The sequence below is a fragment of the Quercus suber genome, unplaced genomic scaffold, assembly GCF_002906115.3.
Source record: "Quercus suber isolate HL8 unplaced genomic scaffold, Cork oak 2.0 scaffold_399, whole genome shotgun sequence".
In the NCBI taxonomy this organism is placed as follows: Eukaryota; Viridiplantae; Streptophyta; class Magnoliopsida; order Fagales; family Fagaceae; genus Quercus; species Quercus suber.
The window spans coordinates 499,557-523,976 of record NW_027069850.1 but is presented as its reverse complement, the minus strand read 5'-3'; the positions used below and the strand labels follow the sequence as shown (position 1 = coordinate 523,976).

Here is a 24,420-nt window from a genome sequence, read left to right as displayed (position 1 = left end):
TATATTAATTAGAATGAATTGTCAACCTCAAGCATATGTTCTTGATGCTTAAAAAGTGGATACTGGTATTTTGATTTTTTCGGTAACTGATATCTTAATGAAGAAATTATGCTTGCTAAGTTGTCAAATTCGGGATGTCAATTTCGTAGGGAGGAATCTTATGAACAATGTGACCTCTATACTGCGGAAAATGGGACAAATCTTGGAGATTTTTGCTAACGGTTTGAAAATCTTAAAAGACTTCAATACATGCCACAGTAAAGTAGCAGAAAATGGAATTAATTGATTGGGCCATTGGGGTACGTAATATTCATGACTCAACGTGTGCCAGGTCCCTTCTCTACCAAATGAAATGTTGTATGTTCTGTGATTATAATCACTTTGCATCTCTTTAATTTATCCTTCAGAGTATAAATTAACTTCACATGTTGCACTCCCTGCTTCTAAACTTGAAATAGCAACAATGTGCTCTCTCTCTTTTGTACATATCATTCTGTTCGGTTCATAGAACTAGTGGCATCCAGGATTACTAATGATGAAAGTTCCAATCCAGTTGCAAATTCCTGAAGTACTTCATAAAGTGATGTTGCAGGTTTACAACCTTTACTTGCAAACGAAATGATAAGAATGGTTGTTTTGACAATCAAATGAAAAGTAAAACATCTAATCTGTTTTACAAGGGAAATGAAAAACACCTATATATTTTTATTTATTTTCCAATAAAGGTGTATTTCATTTTGTTTCGTTTGTGACAGAATTCATCTCAGTCTCATTGATGGAAATCTCTTGCATTTTGTCATCATCAAATCCTTTTTCATCGTCTGGCTGCCCAGTGACAAGATTATCTGTCCTTTTTGCCCAAAGTACACAGTAAAGGCCTGCAATGATGAGAGACGCTCCTACCAAGCTGGGCAACACCAAATATACAAAAGAAAGTAGTTTAGTTCTTCATTTCCTCCCTAGCAATATGGACAATACACACAATGCCAGATTGTTTGAGGTTTTATTATTTACTAACAATTGTGACATGTAGCAGAAAACAGAAAATTGTGATAGAAAGCTACAACTGGATTGTTATAAGCAAATTTTTATGATAGGAGAATCAGAAACCAATGACTTGCAAGTGGCAGAAAGAATTTGTGTTCTATCTATAGCCCACCTGCCCAAGTGTAGTCTCTCTGCAAAAGCAATTGCCGAGAATATTCCCACAATAATTAAGAGTAGTGGACTAAACATTGCTGCAAAAACTGGTCCCTTATTACTGATACACCATGTTTGCAAGTAGTAGACTAAAGCTGAGATCACCACTCCCTATTAAAAAAGTAAGCAGGAAGAGATGAAGACTATAGTGTTTTACTTTCAAAGGTATCAAATTCCATGAAAGACCTGCATTTGTAAGAGTAAACACTCACACTGTAGAGGATGGTTAATAGCTGCATGTTCCACTCCAGCTTCCATAAGTCTAGATTTCTTGCAAAAAACAGTGCAAGAAAAAAAGATTGCAATGATGCAAAGAAGCAAATCAAAGTGTTCAGCGATAATCTAGCTGGGTAGACTTTGTAGACCACAGCCTGAGAATAAATAGACCAAATTTGGGGGAAAAAAAATGAAAAAAGAAAGGAATTTTTTCATACAATATATATTGCTATCATTTGAAAATATATAGTACATCACCTGGAGAATCAGCCATGCACTCCATGCTATGTGACTTGTCAGAATAAGTGCCGCACCCTTAATCCAGTTATCCTTGCCATGGCTCAACTCACAACTGTTGGTGCTACAGATGATTATCAGAGGCCTGTGCACAAAGCCTTTGAAAAGATATATTCCTTTCCAGAAGGTAAAAGTAAGTGCCCCACCAATGCAAATCAGTGTACCCAGCACCTTAGCTTGACCTCTAACACTTGCAATGTTCAATGTCTCCATCCTAAATCAGAGATATAAAATCAAATGAAGGGCATCTGGTGAACTAGTAAAGAAGGAAACAGCATTTTATATGAGGGAAGCTGAGATAATACCTGAGTATTACTGCTATGACGAAGGTCAAACTAGGGATAACATTACTTAAGGCACTTGCAACTGTTGGAGAAGTGTATGCTAAACCAGCATAGTAAACATTAAGATGGATAGTTGTCCCAAGTGACGAAAGCAAAAAAATCTTTGCAATCACAGAGAATGAAAGTGGAGGTCGATTTTTCCTGCTTTGCAAGAAGAAAATAAAATTTTTTTTTCTCAAATGCTCCGGCAACAAGTCATGAAACTAAAAGGCATATGATCACTGACCATATGCCTTTCTAGTGATTAGCTTGCATCTCAATAGGGGAAAAAATGATGCACGCACACACACACGTCACTGAAGACTGACCATAAGAAGGATAACTAACCTTTCAAGTACATAAGCAAAGGGACCTAACAAAAGCATGGCAATTATATGCCTGTAAACCACAAAGACAAGTTGATTGAGTCCCTTTTCAAGAGCAATTTTTATTAGGATATTTGCTCCACCGTATGCTAACTGGACTATTGCCATTGCCCCATAAGAAGTATAGGACTTCATGGCTATTCATAACGCATTTCCCCTTGATGTTCATCTGGTTTAAGTAGTAGTGGACAGGCAACCTCAGCCACCTCTTCAAAGAATCATTTTTTTAAGCCTCGTGGGAAGAATGACATTTGAATAATGGCAAGTGGAATGCATTATCACACTACCAGTATGCTTGAAAAGCATATTACCAAACTTGAAACAGAAGCCAACCTATCAGATGCTGTCTCTTTTCCCAATTAATATTTCCTATTTTCCTTTAATTTTGTGATTTCTATAGGGAAATTTTATTATGGATTGTCTAGTTACAGGAGCTGTACTGCTTTTGAGTAAACTTCCTTACAGAAGGAACAGTTCAACACACCTTTAGCGCTTTTTATTCCTTGCAGAAGGAACAGTTCAGCACTTATTGATCTTGGAAAACCCTCATAAAAGATTGACACGCAGGTAATTTAGCTTGCTTTGTTGTAATTTTCCCTCAATTTATATTTGTTTGAACTATGGTTAAATGATTAAATTTACCATTTTTTAATAGCTTAAGCTTTTATTACAATCAGTAATTTATCATAATATCAAAGTCCTAAGTTTTATTCCACCCATTTAAAATGTTAGAAACCCATGTGTTGAGCCTCACTTATTAAAGGGGGGTTTCAGCTCGCACATGAGATGGAGTGTTAGAATTATGATTAAATGATTAAATTTACCATTTCCTAATAATTTAAGTTTTTGAGAAAAACAATAATTTATTAATAGTTAGTGTTGTTTATAGCTTGATTTGATCAGATAAATCATTTAAGAAATATGTCCAATACCTATAACTTCAATCCTGACTGTCTAACAGACTGCTTGCAGTGTTGATACGTTTGTGCTGTGTTTTAGATAAAAGGAAGGAGTTTCTGATTGTGAAGTGAACAATGTGTTCTTCAGTTAGTCTGACTGCAGGTTTATTCTAATAGTACCTTCTCTCTTAATTTAATCTACAAAATTGTCCCATTAAGTATCAACATGGTAATAAGTGGAACATGTAAACCTTAGTTTTAATGGAAGATGGCATGATTGACATTGAATGTGCTACCAACTTGTACAGTTTTGAGCACTAGACTATCTATCGAAGACTCGAGTTGTTGCTGTAGCACTTTTGAACACCTTTTTAATGAATGCCCCATTGCTCAGATTGCCTGATCCAACTCATCGTGGCCCATCATTTTCTCAAGAATGAATGCAACTTCAGCAAGTGGATAGATCACACTGTTGCTCAATGCAAATAGCATTCTCAACATCTCTTCAGAAGAATCACAGAGCCTTAATCCATCGCCCATAGGGCTTCCAGTTGTAATATGACAGGAAGGATCACAATCTCTTTGATTCTAAGCTCGGTCCTGACAGCTCAAGGAATAGATGGAGTTTGTTCTTCCTCTTTCATTCAACATATTTTTTACTCTAAAAAATAAATAAAAATTCAAGCATTTTACCGAAGGAGACATTGGTAGGTAAAAATTTTTGTTTCAACTTGCCTTACAAATTGCTAATGCAATATGTTATTTCATTTCAAGGTCAAAATGCTACCGGGAAATCCACTCTCATATTTTTCAAAAGATAAACCAACATGGCAATATCCCTGAAAATCATGTGCCACAGTAATACTGCTGCAAGACCATTAACTTGTGGAAAGATTTTAGAGTGTCAGAGAAACCTGAACTAAGCAATGAATAATTTTTTTGAAAAATACAAAGTAGGATGAGCATGCAAAACAGGGACAGGAATTTTAGAATAAATTATAAGAAAAGAAAAACAATCATATCTTCAATCACTAGTTCAGTAGAATCAGTACTCTACATAACATGGAAAACCAATATTTAACATACACGCATGTGTGTGGATGGAAAACAATGTGATCAGCCTAAATTGGTCAGTCTCTTTCAATATCTTGGCCCTTCTCAGTGGGAGGTTCGCTTTTGAGCATCAGTTGACTGTACTCCTTGCTCCTTCCCCACATGACAGAATAAAGACCTCCAACCACCATAATGCCACCCAATATACTGTTAATAAGAACAATGGCAAGAAATTAGCCTAGAAATAACACAAAAGAAGAAAAATTAAAGTACTGCTTTTTTAATTGTTCTTGTAAAGCTACGTTCAAATTAACAGGAGGCAACGAACCTTCCCCAACTTAACTGCTCAGACCATACTAGAGCGGAGAAGATAGCTGTTATAAGCAATGAAAGTGGAGACCCACATAAAATGGCCCTTTCTTCTCTATACACCAAACTTGCAACCCGTATGTGAATCCAGTTACTAGAATACCCTTCATATTATACAAGCAAGACGTGCATTAATCCAACAACCATAAAGAAGACTATGAGGAAAAAGATATTTTGACAAAGCAATAAAAATATAATGAAGCAAAGAAAGCCGAGACATACACAATACGCTAGGGAAGCAAGTTGAATATTCTATCCTATCTTCCATGAGTTAAAGTTCGGCTGCATGGCAGCTGCTATGACAGTGGATTGCACAGAACTGAGGAGACACTGCAGAGTGGACAGCTTTAGCTTGGCAGGATATTGCGTAAGAAGCTTTGGTTGCATGATGAGCCATAATGACCAAGCTACAGAACAGAGAAACATAAGCACAGGGCCTACAATCAAGTTCTTATGATCCCCAACGTGAGATGTTTCAGTGCTGTTTCCCACAGGGCTTGGAGCATGGGGGTTTTTCAAAGGAGGACCCCGGTAGAAGCTAAGTAGCATGGCTCCTCCAACAGTTTTGAACATACCGACAATCTTTAATATACCATAAAATGAGCTCCAACCTACAGTCTCCATCCTACCATTTTGTGTTTTTCAATAATTTTGTGATAAATGCTGGCAAGAATAAGATAGCTGAAAGATAGACGTAACCAATTAACTATTACTAGCTATGATGAAAGTACAAAATGGTTTACCAGATAACCACATGGTTTCTTGATCAATATCTTTGCCCATTGGTTGATTTATGCAGTAGTACCCATATGACTTTATAACACAGTTTAATATGGTCAGAAAAGTATGTCATAACTTATATATGTGTTATTAGGAGGGGCAGTTCACATGCTATATAATTTTCAACCAAGCTTCTGCGAAGATCAGTTAAAACTTGCAAGGCAAAGCAAATGGAACTTGTAGATTGATTTATAAATAAATAGTATTCTTCTCTCTTGAATACTAGCTGAATACTTGCACATAAATGAAATTCAATATAGGTGGAAAGCAAAATTTTTGCCTCACCTCAGCAGAACAGAGAGGATAAATGTGACTACTGCCTACTGGAATGGTATTAAGCATCACAGTGCCATATGTGGCCGAGGTATAAAGGAGGGCCATATAGTAGAAATCCAGGCTCGCTGCAGGTCTACATTTCAATAATCAAAAAGTTGGAAAAGTTTCAGACAAAAAAGAAAAAGGGAAAAAGTAAACAAGCTGATTAAGGTAGTTGAGCAAGATGTGCATAATTCTTCTTAATCATCAGAGGCATTTGGTTACCTATCACCAGGTCTAGATTGGCTTGCAAACTACAGTCTTAAGGATGCTTAATGGGCTACATGTCTAAATTTCCTTCAAAAGGTCTTGATTTTTTTTTCTTTTTGGTGATGTGGCTAGCTAGATTTATGAAGTTGCTTCCAAATCACCCCAAAATAAAAATCCAAATTGCATTTTTTTTAATTTATTAAAAAATAAATAAATAAATAAATAAACTTCCTAAAGGCCTCAGAAGTTCTTTCAGAATACTAAGCCAACATTATGATACACACTTTTGCTGCTTATTGCAAAGTTCTTTGTGTACTTACCCACATAAAGCAGCAAGGAAGATCTTGCAGAAGAGGCCAAATGACAGCGAACAATGTGTTGTCCTATAGAATAACATGATGAGGAAGCAAATTAGAACCTATACTCAGCATGAGTTACATTTACAATTTTCATTTGGGAAAAGTTACTATACTTTTGGAAGTTGCGACCAATAATGGCAGGAAAAGATTGACAGCTAAAACCATGTACAGAAAGGAATACCAACCTTTCCAATAGAAATGCAAAGAGTGCCAAAACGATTGGAGCAATAGCTTGCCTATAAGCACTGAGCACCAGAGGACTCACTCCCTCATTGAAGGCAGCCTTGCTTATTAAGGCCATGCCTGCATATGACAACTGTATGAAAATCATTGCCAGCAAGGTTTGGTGGTTAACCACTGCTACTTTTATAGCTTTGTAAAGGTTCACGGTGCGGCCTTAAAAATAAAACTGAGAGATATGGAAATTATTAAGCAAAATGGAAGAGAATTAAACCTTAAAAGGGAAATCTACATAAAGAACTGCAATAGATGGAATGGCGTTTTTTCCTTTTAAATTTTTAGTGGGAGTCCCACTTTGCACTGAAAATAAAATGCACTACGGCAAATACCAGCAAACAGAGTTCACTACTTTTGCTTGGAAAAGACATACATAGTATAAGATCAACATGGTGTGCTACCCCATAACCAATATCATTTTATTAGGACATGATAAAAGTATTGGTTATATTTGCACGAAAACTCTAATCAGTAATCACAATTAGAACTCCTTGTAATTGGTTATGTGGTTTAAATCAACATTCTCCGATATAAGACTTGACACACTTTATTAATGGCAGAAAGTAAATTAAACTAATCATGCACAAAAGGTGAGTCATCTTAGCTAGCAGTGAATTTATCTTTTTCATCAAAAAAAAAAAGCAGTGAATTATATTTAAGCGCTAATGACGTGCTATGTTGGGGTGGGTAGGCAGACTAGATAGACTTCCCTAAAATAAACAACAAGGTTTGGTTGCTGTATTCTTCTTCTAAAAAACAGGCTTGGTCGCTGTAGCGATCGACTCTACAACATTACAATGCAAAGGAATGTCAGATATTCCTTTTATTCATCCTTTTGTTTTGTACTCTGTTAAGTGGAATATGCACAACGGTCAATTTGGTTATTATTTTTCTGAAGCGTCATTCTCTTCTTTTATAATGTTTTGCTCAAAAAGTTCGATGCCTTATGAATGGTGGAAGGCCCACGGCACCTTGTATCTTTGGACGTTCGACGTAGGCTTAAATTAAGGTCTCTCGACATATCTTCTTATTGTTTCCAAGAACGGCATTCTCAAAGAGTAATTTAATTATTTGTTTATTGTGAAATGAGTAAATTAAAATTTTAACATATATTAACAATAATTCAAACAAACATTAATTACTAGTATTGTTTTGGTTTTTTTTTTTTTTTATGATAATTCACTATTTCAAAGTAAAGGATTTGAACTTTAAATATTTCCGTTGAATTGAAAACATCATGAGAAGGAAACCAGTTAAACTACAAGGCATTTGGTATTTTATTGTCTATTTTAATATCAGTTTACTTATTTTATTATAGATGATTGGGATTTTAAAAACTCTAAGATGAAAAAAAGGATTGCTAGTCGATTATTATTTAAGTGGACCTGAAAAATGGACTTAAATTTAGTTGTTTATATCGAGAGGCGAGCCTCCGGAGTCCGAAGTGACTCGAAAGCTATTTTGCTTTGGATGTGTTCCTGTTATTTTGCTTTAGTTGATTACACACAAGCTTAGCTTTTTTTAGTAGCTTGAAGTGACTCAAAGCTATTTTGCTTTGGATGTGTTCCTGTTATTTTGCTTTAGTTGATAACACACAAACTTGGCTTGTTTTCAGTAGCATGAAGTGACTCAAAGCTATTTTTGCTTTGGGTAGCGTTTTTTTTATACACTTTTTAGCATGAAGGAATCATTAAACTCTTAAGAACTACCAATTGCATTTACCAGAACACTTAAACAATCTAGTGTGAGATGAGTAAGAATTGTCAACTTTTATTTTTGAACATATATTCAATCCATAAATATTCATTATAAATGATCGTAAATCATTTTTATACAGTCTTGATTTACACAATCAAAAGGGGATAGCATGTATTGGAGTCGAGATTATTGATTTAAACATTTCTTTCTCCCTCACTTTAAAGTCAAAACTCATTGATAAAGTATTAAATCTGATTGACGAAGAACATTATGATTCAAAGACATTACCCAGGCTTTATCTATATGTAGAGTAGAACTTGGGTTCAAATCCTCGTCCCTCACTTGTAAGCAAAGAAACAGTTCTACAATTTTTCAATGACAAAAGATTTGCATGTGTATATTCTGACACCAAAACTCTAACTTTTTCTCATACCACGTAATAGTTTTAAAAAGAGAAAGAAACCTCTTGTCTCGTACCTCCAAATTATTTGTTAAGCAAAAAAACCAATAAATTTGGGTCATCCTGAATGGATGATAACTGGTAAGTTCCACACCATCAATGCACAAAAAGTAAAGAAACAGTCATGATTCGGAGTAAGGGAGATAGATTCAGGTTTTATCATACATGAATGACTTCTTGAACCATCCTCTTTAGAATTAAAGATCGAATCAGGATGACTTATCATGGACTCAACATGGATCAAGATGAAGCACATATAACACACAAAAATCATTGAAGTTATAGGCAATATCAGCATCTGAAGCTATCACATAATGCGTCTTAGAAATTCAAACACACCCATGCCTAGTTTGATAACCTACTCCAATGGTAATTTAACTGATACTAGACATCCAATGACAATAAATTCAATAACTAAAAGTTGGCATTTATCTACCCAATCAAAGAAATCAACTAACCCATTGGGGATCCAACCAAAGAAAACGAACATTCAGAGTGTGAGCTTCAAACTATAATAGTCTGAACTTTTTTCCTCAAGTCATCAAATTCAAAATACAATTCTAAATGTGTACCTTATTATTACTATTGTAGGGATCTTGAGAGTCCGTTTGGTTTAGAGATAGCTCAATTTTCATAATTCAGTTTTCAAAACTCATAACTCAAACCCAAAACTCATAACTCCCTACTCAAACCTCACCTTCACTCAAAAATTGCAAAACTCCTGTTTGGACTCATAACTCAGTTAATATCTCTACAACTTTTTGCCAAAACCATGGACCCCACCCATTGACACTACCCAGTGTTGCCTACTGTTGCTACCCGCATCTCATTAACAAAAAATCTTCTTCTGCATTACTTCTCCCACTGTGGCATCCTCTCACTTTTTCATTTCTTTGAGTCTCCCTCTTTTCTATCAAAATTCTTTGTCTATCTCTCTTTCTCTCTCTCCTCTTCTCTATATTTGATTTTTTTTCCACTCTTATCTATTTCTTTCTCAGCTTTCTCTGTCTCTCCCCTATTCAATCTGTATTTGATTTTTTCTCTCCTCTGTTTCTTTCTCAGCTGTTTTTGGTTGGTTTGAATCAGTGGTTATTGGGTTTAAAGTGGTGGGTTGTTTCAGTGGTTGCTAGGTTCAGATTGGTGATGGTGGGTTTCAGTGGTGGTCATTTGGGTGTTGGCTGGGCTTCACGGTGGAGATCGGGTTATGGGTCATGGTGGAGAGCTGGTTTGAGATTGGGTTTTTGGGTTTTAGTTGTTTCTCAGTTCTCAATTCTTGTGTCTCAGTTCCAGTGGTGGTCAATATGAAGAGTGGTGGAGGCGTGGCTTGAATCGGTTGGGGCTGGTTTTGTGTTTCGGTGGTGTGGATCAGCGGTTGGTTTTGTGCATTGTTTTAAAAACCAGACCGGACCGGCCAGTTCAACCGAGAACCGGACACCAATCCAGTCCAGTTATCATTAAAAACTGAAAATGGAAGAAAAACCGGAAAAAACAGGAAACCGCCGGTTAAACCGTAAAAAACAGAAACTGCTACAGTTAAACCGGTTCTTGAATCTGAAGAAGAATAAGAAGAAAAACTGGAATAAAATAGATCAAACTTCTTAGATTTGCACTAAAGTAAAATTGAGGAAAATTTGTGGTGAAAATAAAATAAAATAAAATAAATACTTCTATTGGATGATATGTATAAGAAATCTGTGCTTTGAGCTTTGACTGGAATAAAATGTAAAGAAAAACCATCAAAAACTTATCTTGAGAAAGAGAAAGACTTGAGATTTGAGAGGGAACGGCGCTGAGATGAAGTTTACCGCATTACCGAAAAAGTGTGGAAAGAAAACTAAGGACTGAGGAGGAGTAAAATTTAAAAAAGTTCGAATCTGATTTGAGGCCTTGAGGTTGACGGTAGGTGGTAATGTGTGGTTATAGATTTTAAAAAAAAAAAAAAATAATTCAGCAAAAAAAAATTATTTATAATATATATATATATATATGAAACTTAAATAGTAAATTATACTTTTTCAACAATTATTAATTAGGAAAAAAATGAAGAATAAAGAAAATCTTTTATTTTTTTAAATACTTTCTTAATATAATTTATGAAAAATAAAAATTCACAAAATTTTTTTAAAATATTTTAAATTAAATTATTTATGACATCATCGGTTCGACCATCAGTTCAACCCCGGTCGAACCATAAACCCGGTAATCAGTCCCTTTACCGGTTCTTTGACCGTACCAGTTTTTAAAACCATGGTTTTGAGGGTTGATTTAGGTGTTTTGGCGGTGGCTGAATTTCAATTTCACAGTGGTTGTTGGTGGTGCTGTGGTGGCCCTGGGTTTGTTGTGGTGGTGATATGGTTGTTTGCAACGGTAATATCAAACAGGCTCTGAACTGACATGACAACACAAGCTATGGGTCCCACAGAGTCCGAATATTTACGTTGGTGCCACCGAGTTTCCTATCTCAGTATTTGAAAACACCCATTTGTTGTTTCCTATTTCCATCACTCTTAACTCAAATTTTTGAGTTTTGAGTGATGGAAACAAGGGCTGAGAACCAAGCCAAACAAGAATTTTTTGTGGGACCCACGTGTTTTGAGAACTCAGTTATGAAAACTGAGTGATATGATCCAAAAACACCCTCATCCAAACAGGCGCTGAATTACTGAAAGTTGAGAGTTAGCACACACCTTAAGGACTAAAGGAGTCTTATTATGAAATCTTGACACAACAAGATAGTAAAGCAGGTTAACCTGCTACCTATTGATGTAGGATTTGTCCACTATGTTTTGCCTAAAATAAGTGGATAAGGGGGATTCAAACCAAGTTCTAGGACAACCAGACAATACCACAGAATCACAATAGCTGTTGGCATGTGGGACTCGATCACTTAATCAACTATTCTACTCACACGTGAACAAAATTGATAACTATGTGAACAATAAGTCTGGCCAATATTATACCATTATTTAGCATGGTAGGTCTAATTCAGATCCACCATCCACAGAGTTTGTTTTGGAAGACCAAACTCTGCTCCAAAATAAGAATTTTTACTCAAAAGTATGCAACATAAATACTAAGAGGCATAGACACAATTGTAGATTTGTATAAGATGAAAAACCATTCAACCAATACTAACTCATATTAATAAGGCAAAAAATTAAAAATCCAGCAAAGCAGAATGACATAATCAAAGAAGGTAAAAATCCAAAATTTGATAATCCAAAACCATGTAGCACTACATCCATTGCTTATTGAAAAACAAAATAACTAGGTTGTAATAATCATTCTTCCACAGCAATTGTGTCTTTCTCACTCACATAGATGCCATCAAGAAACTTGCGGATATCTTTGTTCTTGACGTGGCATTTCTGTTAATCAAAACAAAACAAAACAAGACAGACAATATTTTGAGAGTGATATCATATGACTAAACACAAACACAAACATACATTAATAGTAATTAGAGTCCATAGTAACATACTTGGTTGATAAGAGCAGCTGAGCGTGAAACAAGCTCGATATCATTTCCATCCAAAACAAGCTCATCCTTCACCTTCTCAGATCGAAGAATTGTCACACCCTCAAGCATATCCACTTTCCGAACCTGACGCACCATTTATACATATATGATAATGGTATGGAATCAACACCATGAAACGCAAAGCAAATCAAAGACAGAGAGTGTTTGTGTGAAATAAAAGGGACCTTTTTCTCGCCGAGAAAGTTTCGGATCTCGATGGAGCGATTGGAGTTGGTGATGGAGGCGTTAATGGGGAAATGGGCGTACACAAATCTCATTTTGTATCGGTACCCTTTGGTCACACCGGTGATCAGGTTCTCCACATGGCTCAGTGCGGTCCGAATCGCGGCCGAGGTTTTCCTAGACCCGAACCACGCCTCGATCTTCAGCGTCCTCTTCCCTGTGGTCTCGTCCTTCAGAAGCTGGAAATCGAGGTTCAGGTGCTTGAAATTGCGGGTGAGCTTTCCGCGTGGGCCTTCCACCTCTATCACCTTCGCGTGCACCTTTATCTTCACCCCATCGGGGATCTCCATTGTATCTGAAGATACAATCGTCTTCATCTTCTTCTTCTTCTTCTTAGGTCTCAACTCTCAACGCCTCCTCACAACCCTAACCCTAACCCTAGCAACTGATACAAATCAAGAATTGGTTGAAGCCCTTATATATATGTGTGTGACTTTGGATTTTCGGATCTACATTTTGTCTTTGAACAGGCCCACCTATGGGCTTTCCCAATCCCAGGCACTATTTTCCAAACTTCAGGCCCATGGTTAGCATCTTAACACTTTTTATTTTCTTATACATTTTAATTTTATAGGTTTTAAATCTTTAAAATTTTATTGCACCGGTTCCATAGTAATGTCTATTTATCCCCAAACCATGACATAAATCAATTTTTTTTTTTTATACTGGCTGAATTGATTATCATTCTTTTTTGTCTTGTGTGCATGTGTATTTGATAATAATTTTAGTATCTATGTAAGTAGACAAAAATATCAAATTTATGTAATCAAAATCGATTCTCTTCAAGGTTAGGGAGTGTAAATCTTATATATATAAAGAAGCAGCAAATGCTAACTTAGAGAAGAAAGAAGATGACCAAGATTCCAAGGCATCCTTAGAAGCCTTTGTTACTAATAACAATCCTTATTACCCTTATAATCAGGAATTATTTGGCCATGATGAAACCTTCACTCCAGACTTAAGAGAGGATTAACTCTGTCAGCATAAGGTCCAAAAATGCTAAGTCCACAAATAAAGAATCTCTTGTTAAAGCTGCTAATTTGCATTGATTCCCTGCTAAAGTTACTAAAGCTGCTTGGGTTCCTTGATAAATGGTTCTTACTCTGTCTGTTCTCCACGAAGAATGATCCCCTCGGATATATATATATATATATATATTAATTTCCCTATTTTTCAATCAAATACAATAGAGAGTGAAAACTTTACTTGAATGTGATCATAGACCTAAAAAAAATTTCTCAATTGTTATCCATCACCCAAACACATTTTGCACCTAAAAAATTGTGAGAATGCATTAGTTTTTAGAGTTTCCAAACATAGCCTAATACATACAATGCAATACCACATTAAAGGGTTGAGATCAAAAGCACTTTTGAATCTCAACCCTCGGACTAATTTTTTCTTCTTAATCTTTTTAACTTCTACTTTTTTTTAACATTCATCTCTCACATTTTTTTAATCTTTTAACTTCTATATTTTTAACCTTTGTCTCTCATTAAAGGAGGTATTGCACGGTGCGGTGCAATAGCTAACAAATCCAAATCCTAATACATCAATGGGTCTTTACTTTCAGTTTACTTTCTCGTAGGTCTGCACAATCGCATCACATGTGGTTTTTCCTTCCATTACAAGGGGGGGTGGGGTGGACCATGCTGATATTTACAAGTAGTCACTAATTAATACACACAACTCATCACATTGCTACCACACTGATATTTACTAGCAGTCACTAGTTTATGTACATCTCTATCTCTATCTCATCTCATTGATGCCATAAGCATGACACCCCACAGCAGGGAAATGTACAAAATGATGGAAGCTGATCCTAAGGGCGTTTCAGCTCCAGACGTTCTCCTTTGGACTCACTGCCAACACGTCTACCCAAAAATTTGCTTTCTGATCCACATGAGGAATCTCATTCGTAAATCATAAAATTGACACGAGTGAATCATACCCTCATTTACCATATCGGTGCAGCAATAGCCCCGGATTTTAAAAGAATAAAAAGAACATACCCTTGGCCTTTGTCGTGGATGTTCAGTGCAGAGCTTGGCTCCATAAGCAACTTCGAGACTCAAAACAATTCCACATACAAGGGGTAACATTGCGGACTCATTTATTCTCTGTACATTCTAACATAGCACGTACTTTTTTTAAGTTCATAAGTAAAAGCTTTTTCAGGAAATTTCGGACTCCAATGACCAAATTTCAGATGCAAATTCTGCCCATCGAATGAATATATTTCACCACAATAAAAAGCTGATTGAAAGAAAACTAAAAATAACATATCAAAATGACTGAACATCAAATACAAAGCCCATTCGAGCCTAGAAAAAAGTGAACAAAAATTGTAAAACCCACAACACAAAAAAGGGCATGTGACGCATTAATATACCACACTTTGGTGAATTCTATACAGGAAAAGAAAAAAACTAAATCAATCCTCTTTCAGGACAAAACCCATAATGCATTAATACAATCGTCTTCTCCCAAAATCAGATATGAAACACATTGATGCTGGCACTTTCTTGTCAGCGAACAAATATCCCAATCATCTTCATCTCCCAGTATGCAATCAGAAGTGACTTACTCTGAACTTCCACTCTCCTTTGATGGAGTCATAAGACACAAACTCAGCACCTTGGTCCTCAGCCTTCCTCTTGAGCATGTCCTTGTACTTTTCAATCTTTGGCCCTTCTGTATACTGCTGTCCAGTTTTCTTGTCAAAGCATTTTACGTTAAGAAGTGTTACCTCAGCAGGCTTATTTAGGCCTTGTCCAATGGGAGGTTTCTTGCTGTCATCCATGTATACGATCACCTCGCGATTGTTAAACTGAACAAGAGCCTCAAGATCAAGCCGCCGCACATCTGTCTCGCCCAGGAATTTGATGCTGCCATAGCCATGACGTCCAACCACAAAATCCCTGACATGACGGCAGAAACCTGGCTCAGCCCTTTCCTTCGCTGCTAGTTCTTGGATTCGAGGCTCAGTGTAGTAATCAGAACGACGGAGCTTTGGCATTAGTGCCTCAATGTCAGCCCCATGCTCATACACAATGGCAGCCTCACCAGCTCTGTGTCCACTGAGTGTCATATAAGAATCCCCTTTTTGAACAGAATGATCTTCATGAACCCCGTTTGGTTTCTGATTGACTTTGAGATTATGAACACGTTCCTTGGCAAGACCATTTTCAACTGAACTTTCTGCAATAATTTCAGAGATTAAGACAAATTAGTGTCCAAAATAAAGATAGTATTCAACCAAAAACACATTAATTACATGTCTCAACTCAAGTTATAACCTAACAAATTATTCATCACCTTTACACAAACTATCTTTAAATTTGCAGATCAGTAATTCATACAATGTTATATCTTTCTTACACAGGACTTCCATATTGACCACTGAGATCTTAAATTTCCCCAACTGAATACTCTTAGAGAAAATGAGATTATGAAGTCCTATGGCAGCTATTCTAATATAAAGAGCAGGATTCCTTATGTCCAGAAATCAGTAATTCACCTTCCAAACTACCCTACTGCTGGACTTACAGCAAATGGTCAGTGAAAAGCAACAATTAAGTGGAAACATCAGCAGATCCCAGAACTAATAAAAAATTTGCAAAAATATCAATCACATAATTTCACAGCACCAAAACAAGCTAAACAACCAATCTTAGTCCAAAATATTTTGGGGGTTGGCTATGAATTCTCAACAGATTAGTCAGGGTTAGCCATATGTATTCTTTTCTACCATTCACATAATTTTCCATATCATAAATTTTAAATTAAAAAAAAAAAAAAAGCATTATTGACATAGAAAGAGAGAATTGCATACAAAATGAAGTTATAAGGAATTACTAGTTGAAACAAAGTCATAAAGAAACATATACTTACTATCCTTATCCTCAGAGATGGAGCCACCTTGAAAAGGAGTGCCTGCCTCTTCAGAAAATTTCCCTGAATCAACATTGTATTTAAAAGAGTCAGCCAAAAACTATTTAGCCTTGACTTATTCAGTGAACAACAAAAATCCCAGAATCTGAAAGGAGAGGATTACATTTAAAAAAAAAAAAAAAATCTGAATACTCCTGCTAAGACAAAAATCTTAACAGGGGAGAGAGAATAATGCCCAATGATTCCTGGCATTGCTGTCATAAAGTCATTATACACACCCATAAATTGTTCTCAACTTTGATTCCACCATTGTAAAGTAAAGCATACGAGAGAGAGACAGACAGACAGAGGGGGGCCAAGGATGAGGATTAACACTATGGGACAAGCATAAAGCAGAATAAAGAGATTAAATGCTATTAACAAGTTACCATTCTCATGCACCGAAGTGGATTCCTTCAATGGAGATGCTTTCTCAACGCTAGCTCTCATAGGCCACTGCTCTATGGGACGAATGACCAGTGATCTTGGATTTTCCCTAGGAATGAAAAGAGCATCTGCCTTTGGTGTGCTGCTGGGTGTTTCTTCATCATCACTAAAGAATGGAACCTGTATACAAAAAGTAGCAATTAACATAACATACTGCATAGCTACGTTATAATCGTTTTAAAACAAATATTAAGTTTTAACAGAAGCATCATTCTCACCTTCAGCCCATCATGCTTAGTATGATATTTCCTTGCAGGCAACCTAATCCGCCTTTGTGACAGGTGTTGAGAAGTCAATAAGGATGATATTCGGACAGGAGCAGGTTTATCAACAACCTGATAGAAAGCGTTATCAATACCATGGTCCTCAAAATTATACCAATTCAAATTCAAAAAAGCAAAGTAAGGACAGTCATATTACTGGCAAGGAAGAAATTCCGTATTGAATTGAAGGTGCGGTTCCAACTCGACCAATTGACATTTGAGGCAATGCAGGGAGTGTTCCAAATGGATTTGTAGCAGGTACTGGTTGTACAACTGCAGAGCTCTGGGTAGCAGACCTGTTAAGATGAGCATACAGTGCAAATCATTAATTGATGGGGGAAAATGTCAATTTTGTGTGTCCATAAAGTTATAAAATATGTTAATCCAAGATATGGATATAAAATAGAAAAAACAAACCATATATGTCAATCCAAGAGATGGACATAATAAAACAGAGTAAAGACACCCACACAAGAAGTGACAAACCAGATGCAGCAATTCAGGCAATGTGGTGTAGGTAATAACCCAAACAAACTGCTTCTTTTATAACTAGGGAAAAATTAACAAATGCCCTAAGAGCATTGGTTTAGAAAATATTTTTAGAAACTTTTAATGGGAAAAGACAAAGAAGTTGATTTTTTTTTTTTTAACAGCTTTTTATATTTCCCATAAAAGTGGAATCAAAACTTTCCTAAAATAGTCCATTAACAAATGCCCTATGGGCAGCCATTAACCAGACCCAAATAAATAATAACCCAAACCAGTCATATCAGTATTTAGGTGACATATGAGACTAAATTTTTTTTTTTTTTAAAGCATCTTCACCAAATACAGTTTTCTTCATCCTAAAATCTCTGCCAATTTAAAATTCATGTAAGCTGAATTTGGGTTATATCAATCAAACACTTCTCTCTAATCTGAATGGAAACACAAGTGTTATTGGGTGTGGATGCATTTATGACACAAATACATGCGCTTTGTATGCATGGATTTTAAATGATAGCAAATGCATAAAGCAGTAACTACAGAAGTGGCATACAATTGTCCAATGTTACTTTGACCCAAAGTGCCTGATGATCCAGCAAAGATACTTCCACCAGCTACAAAGGCAGAAAAGCAATTAAATTAGCATACCATCAAATAAAAACCTCAAGGTCTATTATTTAGAAAAAATTAACGTAGAAAAACAGTACAAACTGAAGTTACCTGGTTGTGTCTGACCATAATTACTAAGGTTAAAAGTGCTAGCTGTCTGAGCAGGCTGAGCCGGTTGAAAAGGCATTGAAAAAGAGGGCTACAGGTGAAGACACAGTTAAAAAAATATATTGCTCAAGAATCAATATTACCTAAAGCATCAAAATTCAACACTGACAACAGGAGCACAAAATTACACGTTCACAGAGACAGAAGGCTGTATAAATAAGAACTTAGACTAGCAAATTCACAAAATAATTGCATATGCAACATATTACATAAGACAGCAAGAGTAGTCAGATACAAATCAATGAATTGTCACTGGCTACCTTTATTTATTATTATTTTTTTTTTTTAAAAGGTCGTAATCATGGTCTATAAAGACTATGGTATAACTTATAAGTTTCAAAAAAATATATATATATTATTAGCTTCTTCAGCTCCTACTCAGGCATATTTTACATAACAAAATAAAAAGTTTGAGGGCAAATTTGAAAAATAAGTACTTCACACAAATTCCTAAATAAAACATTTGGAACAAGAAGCTTAAAGAATGACATAATAAAAAGGCATTCAAATAATTTAAAGAATTACTCACATTTGTTTGATTGAAACTAAGTGATGGAGCACTCGAAAAATTATTAAATCCAGTGGAGGAAGGACCAAGTCCTTGACCAAAGGGTGAATTTGTAGTCTGCCCAAATGAAGATTGCCCAAATGTGGAGCTCGTCTGCCCGATTGGTGGAGAGGATTGGAATAAAGGGGATGACTGAGTGTTACTAGTAAATGCTGGATTTGTTGTCGGAGCTGAACCAGAATTAAAGATGGATGGCTGACCAAATATAGATGGAGATGAATTAAGACCAAATGTATTTGTCGTTGTTGATAATGATGCTGATCCAAAAGGGCTAGATGAAGTTGATGCACTAAAAGGTGAAGAACTGAACTGAGGAGTAGGTGAGCTTGTAAAATTTAAACCACCAATGCTGGAATTTTTTGGTGCAAATGGATTGGAAGGCATTGAGGAAGAGAAAGGATTTGCAGCTGACTGGCCAAATGATGGGGAGGGAGATGAACTAAAGCTTATCCCACCAGAAGGCTGACCGGCAGGGAGTGGTCCACCTGAAATTTCAAAGTTAACATGTGAGTTATCATCGCTGGCAATAAGCACCATAGGAAATTTAAAATTTTGACACATTTTCAAAAATGTACCTTTATCTCCCAATTGATAGTCCTCCCATCTCAGCTCCTCATGGCTTTTATCTTTGTATACAGGCATAGCTGATATTGACTCTAATTTCCCACCAGCCTGTGCACCAGCACTATTGTCTGCTTCAGTTGTTGGAGTGTAAGCAGCTACTCTACTTCCCCCACGTTGACTCCCAAAAGGTGACTGCCCAATGCCAGTGCCACCAAATGCTGGTGCTGTAGATTGTGCTCCTGTACAACAGCTCATATGGAGACAGTTCAATAAGTATTGAATAAAATACCGAATAAAGATTAACAAAAGTTCTTCACAGAAATACAGAATCTTGTCACCAAGTAACTCACCAAATGGAGAACTTTGGGCTCCAAAAGGAGTTGTGCTTCCAAATGGGCTGCTACCAAATGCAGAACTTGATTGACCAAAAGCTGGAGTGGACCCAAAGCTAAAGGACGGGGAAGTAGAAGCCCCAAAAGCAGAAGTACTTGCAGCACCAAACGCAGTCGTTGTGGCACCAAAAGCTGGAGTAGTTGAGGCACCAAATGCAGGAGCACTTGAGGCACCAAATGCAGGAGTGCTTGAGGCACCGAATGCAGGTGTGCTTGAGGAACCAAATATAGGGCTGCTTGAAGCTCCAAATGCTCCGCCAGATCCAAATACAGGGGCATTCGACACACCGAATGCAGTCCCTGTGCTGCCAAATGCAGGAGTTGTTGCTGAACCAAAGGCTGGAGTGCTTGTAGCACCGAAGGCTGGGGTGCTTGCAGCACCAAATGCAGGAGTGCTGGTTGACCCAAAAGCTGGAGTACTACTTGCACCAAATGCAGATTGACTTGTTGCCCCAAAAGGTGCGGCGGAACCAAACATACTAGTTCCAAATGCTGGCTGTGATTGTTGATTTGTGCTTCCAAAGGGACTTGTTTGAGTAGGAGTGGACCCAAAGCCTCCAAAAGCAGGCTTCTGACCAAAAACAGATGACCCTATAGCGATAGGAGAGAGCTTTCAGTTCAGATAAAATCTTAAAAGAAAAAAAGTGAACAAGTTGAGTACATAAAAAGTACTTTTGTAGATAAGACATCCACCTACTTAAGAGAAATATTATTAGCTTCTCTATAATCTAACATATATAGTCAATTGCAGAGAATGATCATTTAAAGTACTTCTTGTGGTCAAGAAGGGAGAAATATTAGTGCAGGGAGAAAAAAGAAAAACAAAAAAAAAAAAGCAAGCATCCATTTACTCAAAAGTCGATAAATAAATACCAAAAGCAAATTCAATTAATGTCTTAGTTATTATTTAGTGATCTGTTCAAATTCTAAAGGTGAAACCAACCACAAAATGATAGAAAGGGCAGCTGCAATAAAGTAGTAAAAGCTAACTCTTCGAAAAATAAATTTTTATTATATTTTTTATGATATTCCTTTCCCTCATCACTTACCAATGAGCTCTAGCTCAAACGGAAGCTCCAACCCCTATAAGAGCAAGGTTGAGGATGAGGCCATGGGTTTAAGATCCACCAGGTGCACCTATAACTTACCAATAATAAAAAATTCCTGTCCCTCATCACTTCATACCCTTATCCCCTATAATTACCTTACAAAGTAATTCCATTATATTTACTTATCCCAAAAAAAAAAAAAAAAGTAATTACTAATATTCAAGATAGAAAAAATGACCAAATAATACAATAAAAACCATAAAGCTGACAAATAACTTGTCTAGCAAGGAGAAAAGTACAAGAGACGTGATATCCTACGAAGTAAGTGAGGAACTTACAATTTTCTATCCAACAAACTTTTTTTTTTTTTAATTTATCTAGACAAACTCATTTAAAAAAAATCAACCAAAAGCTGTTGTCCATTGCATCAACCACCAATGCATATCAAATCGGAGTGTATCAAGAATAATGCTTAGTTTTCCAGTTTGTAATCAGATTATCCCAAAAAAAAAAAAAAAAAGTATAAAGAATACATCCACTTCATACAGAAAACAATATCCATACTTCAGCTCAAGCACAGCTTTCTCTTCCATGGATACTCAAGACTCTGAAATAGCATTTGAATATAACAAAAAGAAAGTCTAAATATGCACAGGAAACCAGTTATCACACAATTCACACACTACAAATAAATGATCATAGGATGCTGAGAGACATTATACATCAAGAAATAATCAGCCAAAACCATCTTTCTCAGCAATTAAATCAAAACCAAACAATCAGTTAACAGTATGAGAAGGAATAAGCAACTAATTGGACAAGTAAAAAAAAAAAAAAAATTGTTAGACATACCACCAAATGATGATGATGATGAAGTACCGAAAGCAGGAGTAGAAGATGCTCCAAAAGCAGACATTGTACTTCCAAATGCCGGTGATGATGAAGCACCAAAGGTCGTGGTGGAAGAGAAAGGTGAAGACGGTTGGGGTGTTGCACCAAAAACTCCAGTTGATGTACCCCCAAATAAAGAACCCCCAGTTTGTGAACCGAAAGGTGTTGAAGTACCAAAGGGTTTTGGAGCAAACGGATTGTTACTTGCATTGCTGGTCTGCCCAAAGACTGATGGGGACCCAAATGGGCTACTAGAAGACTGCCCAAAAGCTGTTTTATGAATAAGCACTAATTAATTTCCTTTCAAAAAGAAGCCTAGAGAACAAAACCTATAGATCATTACATACAATTCTGAAGATGAGCAGATGGAAAAAGAAAACCAAAGGACTAAGAGAATCATAGCAAAATAACTAACTTGAGTAAATGCAAGTCATACTCACCTTAATAAAAGAACATGAACGTTCGATGATCAAAAGAGCTCAACCAAATTATTAAAGAAGTAAAGATGAAATATAATTTTGATGGAAGCAAACAAATTTTTCCATTTGTATAATTGTAGTTGAAATTTAAACTAGTACACAAGTACAGGTACAATACAGTGACATAAGCAATTTTTGAAAAATTATAACATGATACAGGAGATAGGACACTGTTATGACATGGTTACAGCACCCCAAAAGAAGTGTCCATGCATCCTCCTTAAATGACACTCTAGATACACCACCAAAATGACAGAATCAAGAAAAGCCTATAATATCTGCAGGTATAATTTTTCTAGGAATATCAAAGACCTACTCATAATGGCACAAAAGCATAAAAAATGTAAAAAATAAAATTAGGATCAGATATAAGAGCCTCCAGAAAAATCTAATTAAACAGATAAGTAAATACATGTATTAACCAAACACTGAGGCATAAAAAAATAAAATAAAAACACAAAATAATAATAATAATAATAATAATAATAATAAGTTACAAAGAGAAAAGGGAAAGCTTTAAGCAAATTAGACTCGTGGACAAAAACACATGCACTAACATATCAATAACATTGAAATGAAATTTAATCCAATCAAATACAAGCTCCCCAGTAAGAGTTGATTTCCCACAAGCCAAAAGTAAACATAAGATAACAGAAGGGAAAACATAAGATCCAAGAACATGAAATTTAGGATAACAAAACACATTGATTCAAAGATGACATAAAAACTTGGTTGAACAACACTTACGGTTCGAACTGAACATCCTTCAGTTTAACTCTCTTGGCCAATAAGATGAAGACGAAGACGTGTCCGAAAACTGAAATAGAGAAAGCATAACACAAATCAGAATACTTAATAAAATCATCAACGCCAAAAACAAAAATCGACATTCCACAATATTATTGGTTCCACGGCGATTGGTTCACGAGCATTGAGGCTAGGTATATGAATGATGTGCAAATTTGGATCCAAACTCCATCATTCCATAAATTACACAGACTACTCGTAGTGTTACTATAAATATCGAATCGTAATGAATCGAGGCGTATAAATTTGTGGAAAATATTCAAAATCAGAAAGCGGATTAGGTTTCGAATTGAATAAATTAGAGTATATCGCGATTAATCTGATGAGAAAATTTGAAAAAAACCTAAGTTAGAAAGTAGTCGTAAAAAGTGAAAGAGAAAACAGCGAGAAAGAGAGAGAGTGAGGGTGTGTGTGTGTTTTAGGGTTTTGAAAGAACATACCGAAAGTGAAAGCGTCGATCTCAGAGGCTCAGAGCAGTGTGGAAGATTGGGGAAGAATATATGATTACAAGGGTTTGGAGGAATTGCAGAAACAAAACTTCAGAATTTTTATTTATCGTAAATGTAAAATATTGTTTTTTTTTTTCCTTCCTTTTATATATGGCACAGACTCAGGGTTAAATCCGCGTAGCGTTTTAACTAATCTTTTACCACTCTGTAGTCTCTGTCTGCGTGAAAACAACGTCCGTACCTCAGCTTTTTTTTTTTCTTTTTTTTCCCTTTAAAAAAATTCAATTTAGTTCTTTAAGTGGTTGTATTTATTTATTTTTCATTTTTTAGAAACAAAGAGAGAGAATGAGGTTGATGCAATTACCATCAAGTTGTGATATGGAAAGTTAAAAAATAAAAAGTTGAAAGTTTTTTTTAAAAAAAATTTTAATTAAAGGGCTTGGATTAAAAGTAAACTTTTTTTTTTAACTTTCAATATTATCCATTGATTCATTACTGTACAAGATCAAGATTCATTAGAAAAAACAATTAATATGATCACTCTTACAAATATTTTGGTAATTTTCAATAAGCCCACTTTGAAGTGCATTTCCCTAGTTTAGGAATATAGTTTTCCTTTAATATTTTGTATTTTCCGGTAGCTTATAACCCAATATAACATGGACAATTGGACATACGTCCAAAACTTGTCACGTGTTAGCATTGTGTCGAGTTTAGTGGCATAAGAGTACTAGAACTAAGCTTTGC

The 24,420-nt window shown here is 35.9% G+C and overlaps 3 protein-coding genes and 1 pseudogene across 4 annotated transcripts; all 4 read right to left on the bottom strand.

Moving 5' to 3' along the window:
* Nucleotides 1-218: 218 nt before the first annotated feature.
* LOC111984725 (WAT1-related protein At5g64700) lies at nt 219-2,612 on the bottom strand. 2 transcript variants are annotated; one of them, XM_065761160.1, is made up of 6 exons: nt 2,385-2,612; nt 2,019-2,201; nt 1,675-1,927; nt 1,413-1,571; nt 1,160-1,311; nt 219-907 (listed from the first exon to the last, which is right to left on the bottom strand). In XM_065761160.1, the coding sequence occupies exons 1-6, from the start codon at nt 2,555-2,557 to the stop codon at nt 733-735; spliced, it is 1,095 nt and encodes a 364-aa protein (XP_065617232.1). In that variant the 5' UTR covers nt 2,558-2,612; the 3' UTR covers nt 219-732. The 2 variants fall into 2 exon arrangements, with proteins under 2 accessions (XP_065617232.1, XP_023872113.1); XM_024016345.2 differs by having other exon boundaries at nt 221-907; nt 2,019-2,198; nt 2,385-2,609.
* Nucleotides 2,613-4,103: 1,491 nt separating this feature from the next.
* On the bottom strand, nt 4,104-10,612 carry LOC111984681 (WAT1-related protein At1g43650-like; annotated as a pseudogene).
* Nucleotides 10,613-11,959: 1,347 nt separating this feature from the next.
* LOC111984702 (large ribosomal subunit protein uL6) lies at nt 11,960-12,973 on the bottom strand. The gene is made up of 3 exons (XM_024016318.2): nt 12,508-12,973; nt 12,284-12,406; nt 11,960-12,170 (listed from the first exon to the last, which is right to left on the bottom strand). The coding sequence occupies exons 1-3, from the start codon at nt 12,880-12,882 to the stop codon at nt 12,084-12,086; spliced, it is 585 nt and encodes a 194-aa protein (XP_023872086.1). The 5' UTR covers nt 12,883-12,973; the 3' UTR covers nt 11,960-12,083.
* Nucleotides 12,974-14,828: 1,855 nt separating this feature from the next.
* Nucleotides 14,829-23,801, bottom strand: LOC111984660 (nuclear pore complex protein NUP98A). The gene is made up of 13 exons (XM_024016279.2): nt 23,665-23,801; nt 23,165-23,234; nt 21,900-22,208; nt 19,957-20,589; nt 19,618-19,845; nt 19,004-19,527; nt 18,418-18,505; nt 18,251-18,311; nt 17,369-17,507; nt 17,167-17,283; nt 16,891-17,068; nt 16,463-16,525; nt 14,829-15,769 (listed from the first exon to the last, which is right to left on the bottom strand). The coding sequence occupies exons 2-13, from the start codon at nt 23,178-23,180 to the stop codon at nt 15,141-15,143; spliced, it is 2,985 nt and encodes a 994-aa protein (XP_023872047.1). The 5' UTR covers nt 23,181-23,234; nt 23,665-23,801; the 3' UTR covers nt 14,829-15,140.
* Nucleotides 23,802-24,420: the final 619 nt, after the last annotated feature.